The 5,496-nt window shown below is 39.3% G+C and overlaps 1 protein-coding gene across 1 annotated transcript; it reads right to left on the reverse strand.

Annotated features, from left to right (window-relative positions):
* Positions 1-2,540: 2,540 nt before the first annotated feature.
* LOC102742205 (olfactory receptor 10T2) lies at positions 2,541-3,588 on the reverse strand. The gene is given in 2 exon segments (XM_031036170.2): positions 2,541-3,168; positions 3,171-3,588. Coding segments are annotated over 2 exon segments (945 nt in total). The 3' UTR covers positions 2,541-2,641.
* Positions 3,589-5,496: the final 1,908 nt, after the last annotated feature.

Here is a 5,496-nt window from a genome sequence, read left to right on the forward strand (position 1 = left end):
AGTTTGTCCAGAAACCATTCTGACTCTTCTTAAATGTGTGCATCCCCAGAGTTACTGAAAAATCCAGCTTAGGTCACCTCAAGAAGGAAGTAGTGCATTTCTTGCTAACAAAGCATGTGTGGGATTGGGCTGTAGAGCACTTTGTAAGGTTGTATGGCCTTAAATAGCATTCAAGGACAATTAACTATATGCCCATCATGATAGCACAATTTCCTTTGTTTTCTTTTTGGCTTATTATGTCTCTATATTATCCACAGGAAAAAGAATATTTTTACATTGTTGAAAACATAAAATAGAAACCCTCTCACCTGCCCCAAAGACAGTCAGAAAGTTGGCTGGTAGAGCAGAAAATCAGAAGAATGACCCTTATATCATTGAAATGTTTTATTTCAACTCGAAAAGTCTAAACATACACATATTTATAAATATTTTCACTTAGGGATAAAGCTTTTGCTTTAAGTGTTGGTCCATGTGATTGGAGATCTTTAGAGCATATCTAGCATAAGTCCACCCATAATTCATTAGAAAAATTCTCATGGATTTACAGATGAGCAGGAACTTAGAGTCACTTGCAAAATAATCTAAGCAAATGACACTTCTAGGTTTTTATGACTTTCCTTTCTTCTGTGATTTTCTTGGTCATATTTTATTTTTCCAAAACACTCCATCTAGTTATATTAGAAACAAATAATCTTTGGGACACCTGGGTGGCTCAGTTGGTTGGGTGACTGCCTTTGGCTCAGGTCATGATCCTGGAGTCCTGGGATCGAGTCCCTCATTGGGATCCCTGCTCAGCGGGGGAGTCTGCTTCTCCCTCTGACCATCCCCCCTCTCATGCTCTCTCTCTCTATCTCATTCTCTCTCTCAAATAAATAAATAAAATCTTTCAAAAAAATAAAATAAAATAAAGAAAAAAAGAAACAAATACTCTTTATTGCAGTAATATTTCACCAGCCCATAGCACAAAATTACATATCACAAGCAGAATAATTAGAATAATAAATAAACTGTCACAGATGGTCTTGAGAACAGACACAGACAATTTAACTTGTAAGGGCTGAACCTCACAGACACCGCAGGAAGTAATGTGCTGGACACAAGTGTTTATTATACTGAGGGAATCAGCCAAGGAGCTTTCCACAGGGAAGAGAGTGTGATGGCTAACTGGTTACATAAAACATGTTCCCTGTTTACAAGTTATTTTCATGGTCTCATAATTAATGATAACCATTTTTCCTTTGGGTGATGATGAAACATAATTTTAACAAATCAGGAGATTTTTATTCTAGTATGGGCTGGGTCACTGGGCGGAGAAAAGGTCTAATTAATAGTGACTGACTCTCTGAACCAGAAGACAAGCTATGTGCTCACTAGATAATTCACATATTCATAGAAAAAAACCAAAACCCTCAGTTGTCCAGATGAAAAAAATTCAAGGCACATCAGTTTGAAGAGTTTTAAATAACATCTCAAATTACATGGCTTGAAATAATAGATTTAAAATAATAAAATAATAAAATAAAATAATAGATTTAAAATCAATTCCTTTTAGTATTTATAGTTCAAATTATGACAATCGTTAGAGTCATGTAAGGTTTACATTGTGACCTTTGCAGGGTCAGTGAGCTGCAAAATCTGGGCCTTTTGAGCCTTTCCAGAGCATTTACTCTGTTCCACGTTAGCAGCAAATGTGATGTCATTAATGGTGGTTTTAGGTCCATTACTAAAATAAAATTATATCCACTAAAAACTTGAACACATTACCATGAAAACAAAGCAAAACTACAAACAAAAATGAATGTGTTTAATTTATAATTAATATAATAAGAAACTAGCTTTAAATTTTGAAAAAAATCAACATTTCTGGTAATACTGATTCCTTCAGAAGCAATAAATATTTGTTCTTTTGGCTCTCATAACTCTTATTTTATATCCGTTTAACAGATCTGATCATTGTGCACTGTCATAGTTTTCTTTCTCCGTTCATGTTCCTACCCCTCCCCCACCTCTGTAAACTATCAACTTACTCGTCTTAGTTTTTCCACTTTGTATGGAACCTGGTACATAGTTGGTTTACTACTTGTGGATGCCTATGTCCTAGATAACATGCTGTCCATAGTTTTGGATACTGTTCTCTAATCAGCCAGGAAAGCTAACCGTGGCCACCTTTCAATTTGAGTATTGCCTTCCCTTAAAAGAAAAAAAAAATGTATTTTTCTCTTTTTGCCAAGCGTGAGTTGTTTTATAGTTTGTCTGTTTGTTTGTTTTGAGAGAGAGTGTCAGCAGGGAGGGACAGAGGGAGAAAGAGAGAATCCCAAGTGGACTCCATGCTCAGCATAGAGCCCAACGCAGGGCTCAGTCTCATTACTCTGAGATCATGATCTGAACCGAAACCAAGAGTCTGATGCTTAACCAACTAAGCCACCCAGGTGCCTTGGTTTTTTTGTTTCTTAACCAAGCATTGGACAATGTAGCATGTAGACGGACTCATGCTTTTTCTGGACTGGGAGGAAAGAAAAGGGCAACAGTGGTCTTAGTCCTTGGAAACATTGTCCACATCAGGACTGAATTGGCAAAAGGGCAAAGAAAATATCCTGCCTTTGACCTCTGTAGAGTCCCTCATTAATTTTAGGGTTTTTTGTTAGATCACCTTGGTTGCCACAGGCATTCCCAGAACTCTCTTGAGGGCAGTCTTCACCTCCTGATTCCTCAGACTGTAGACAAGGGGATTAAGCAGGGGAGTCACCACAGTGTAGGTCACTGCCACAAACTGATTCTTGTCTGAGGCAGACTTGGATCTGGGCCTCAGGGAGATGATGGAGGCACAACCGTAGTGCACGAAGACCACCGTGAGGTGGGAGGTGCACGTTGCAAAAGCCTTTCTTTTTCCCTCAGCTGAGGGGATCTTCAGGATGGTGTTAAAGATGAAGCCATAAGAGATGAGAATCAGCAGGAAAGGCACCATGATCACCAGGATGCTGAGGCTGAATAGAGCCAGTTCCTTCACATGGGTGTCTGTGCAAGCCAACTTAATAACACGTGCCATGTCACAGAAATAGTGGTTGGCCCTGTTGGGGCCACAAAAAGGCATGTCACAGATGAGGTTGGTGGCCACCAAAGCAATGAAGGAACCCATGACTCCGGACCGGGAAACCAACCCCAACCCTAACCTGTGTTCATGATGAGTGTGTACCTCAGAGGGTGGCAAATTGCCACATAGCAATCATACCCCATCACAGCGATGAGAAAGCAGTTGGTGCAGGCAAAGCCAAGGAAGAAGAAGAGCTGGGTGGCACAGGCCACAAAGGAGATGCTCTTGGTGGCTGAGAGCAGGTGGACCAGCAGCTGAGGGATGATGACAAACGTGTAGCAGGATTCAGAAAAGGAAAGAATGAACAGGAAACCATACATGGGAGTGTGCAGAGTCCAGCTGCAGCAGATAACAGCCATGATGGTGGCATTGGCCAGCAGGATTGTCAAGTACAGGAAAAGGAAGATGACAAACAGCAGCAGCTGGAGCTCCCCTAGGCTAGAGAAGCCCACCAGGACAAACTGTGTAACCATAGTGGTTCTATTGGAACTGTGCATCTGGATGACTTCTTTCTGTGAATGAGTTTGGGAGAGACAAAATGACAACAATCATCGTATTAATAACATTTTTCCAATGCCTTCTCTTTCAGTATCACATTTTCAGGCCCAGAATATTGATAGGTCTCTCCCTCTCTCTCTCCCCCTCTGCCTCTCTCTATCTTGACAAAGATACCCTCTTTGATGATTTTTACAAGAAATTATTAATCTCCAATAATGGGATAATGATTAACTGTATTATAGAAATATACAAAGATTAAAAGAAGCAAGAAAAGAAGCAACTTCCATATTCCCAAAGACTATGTGAGGACATGAGAAAGTCTCCTACCATAATAAGAGAAAAAGCAAACTACTAAGCCATATTTATAATAAGATACCAAGCCATATTTATGATAAGATTAGAGATGATTTGGGTTTGCTTTCTAATATATTTTTATATTTTAAATATTTAACAATAAACATATTTTAATTTGATGATTCTAAATATACTTCACTTTTAGCCCAGAATATTTCCACCTCATTTTGTTGGGAAGGATACTGTCCAAACATAAATAAGAATGATTTACTACTTCCAAATATATTATTATTTTTCCAAAATAAAAAAAAAAGACTTTTGGAATATCCAGATATCTAAATTACACATGTCATTTATAACATCTGCTGGTGCAGATGATTCCTAGGAGCATGATATACCTGTCCTCTGACCACTACCCGTCACAGTGGATGGCCTGCTAGGATGGGGGCAAGCAAGAAAAGCACATGCCATGGCCAAATACAATCAGCAGATGGGTGCAATGATAAAAGCAAACATTATTTTTAAAGTTCAAGAACAATTTCTGGTGGAGAACAGTCTAAGAATCCAACTCATCATTTGATCTTCATCAGAAGGCATCTTGGAGGTTCGGAACTGGAGTGGTGAGGTAAAGGAAAGGTAGATTTCTCATGTTGCATTGGGAAATACATTTCCACTATTCCTTTTAAACGGGGCTGTGTATGGCACTTCTGTTGTCAGAGGCAGAACAGTGACCTCACCAGCCCTGCTTTGCTTCAGGAAATAGACCATCTCACCAACGCTCTCTCCACATCACACCCTTGGAAATTTTTCTACCAGTGCATAGTTCAGTCAAGACACAGGAGGAAGGAGTAGTAATAGCCTCTTGAAAGCAGAATTTCTCAGGGTCTAACTTCAAACATTTCCTTCCCTTAATTTTATAGGGTGCCATTTTATAACACATGCTTTCACTCAGAGGGAGATGTCTATCATGTCTAAGCTATTTTATTGCTAGAAATGTTAGCAAAATACAAATAGCACCTATTTCATAATAAAATAACATCCAGAGCCCTAATCATCTTACTTTCAGAATCAGGTTCAGGAACTTAGGAGAAATCCAGTATACTTGCACCTCACAACATCTCTCAACTTGTTGGCTCCTCCAATGACTATAAAGTATAAGGAATAGCTTCATGTGATGCACTGTGCACATTCACTCTTCATCATCTCTGCTGTAGCTCCTTTGCTTAGGTAGTTCCACACACCTGCCATTGTCACCCTTTCCCTTTGTATGGCACTTTGCAGAAAACAAGATGTTATCAGGTAAGCTACCTCAGTTTGGCCCTCACCACCCAGTAAACCGCACAACTGTCTTTGTATCCTTGTTATAGGTAAGGCAAGTGCACCAAGTGCCCTCTCCTGAGCAGAGTAACCTGGGAGCCTCCTTGTCTTTGCACTTAAGGGGTTAAATTGAACTCATCTCTCATGTTTGGCTCCCTCTACAGACTATTAGCTTCTTATAAGCAGGGATGAACTTTTTTTTTATTAGTAGCTGAGTCCCTAGCATAAAGCATAATTTCTAGTTTATCATAGGCTCATTTTTTAAATCTGAAGAGAATATAAAAAACTAAATAATA

This window comes from Leptonychotes weddellii, unplaced genomic scaffold (genome assembly GCF_054177405.1).
Source record: "Leptonychotes weddellii isolate Sample4059 unplaced genomic scaffold, ASM5417740v2 HiC_scaffold_13814, whole genome shotgun sequence".
Taxonomy (NCBI): domain Eukaryota; kingdom Metazoa; phylum Chordata; class Mammalia; order Carnivora; family Phocidae; genus Leptonychotes; species Leptonychotes weddellii.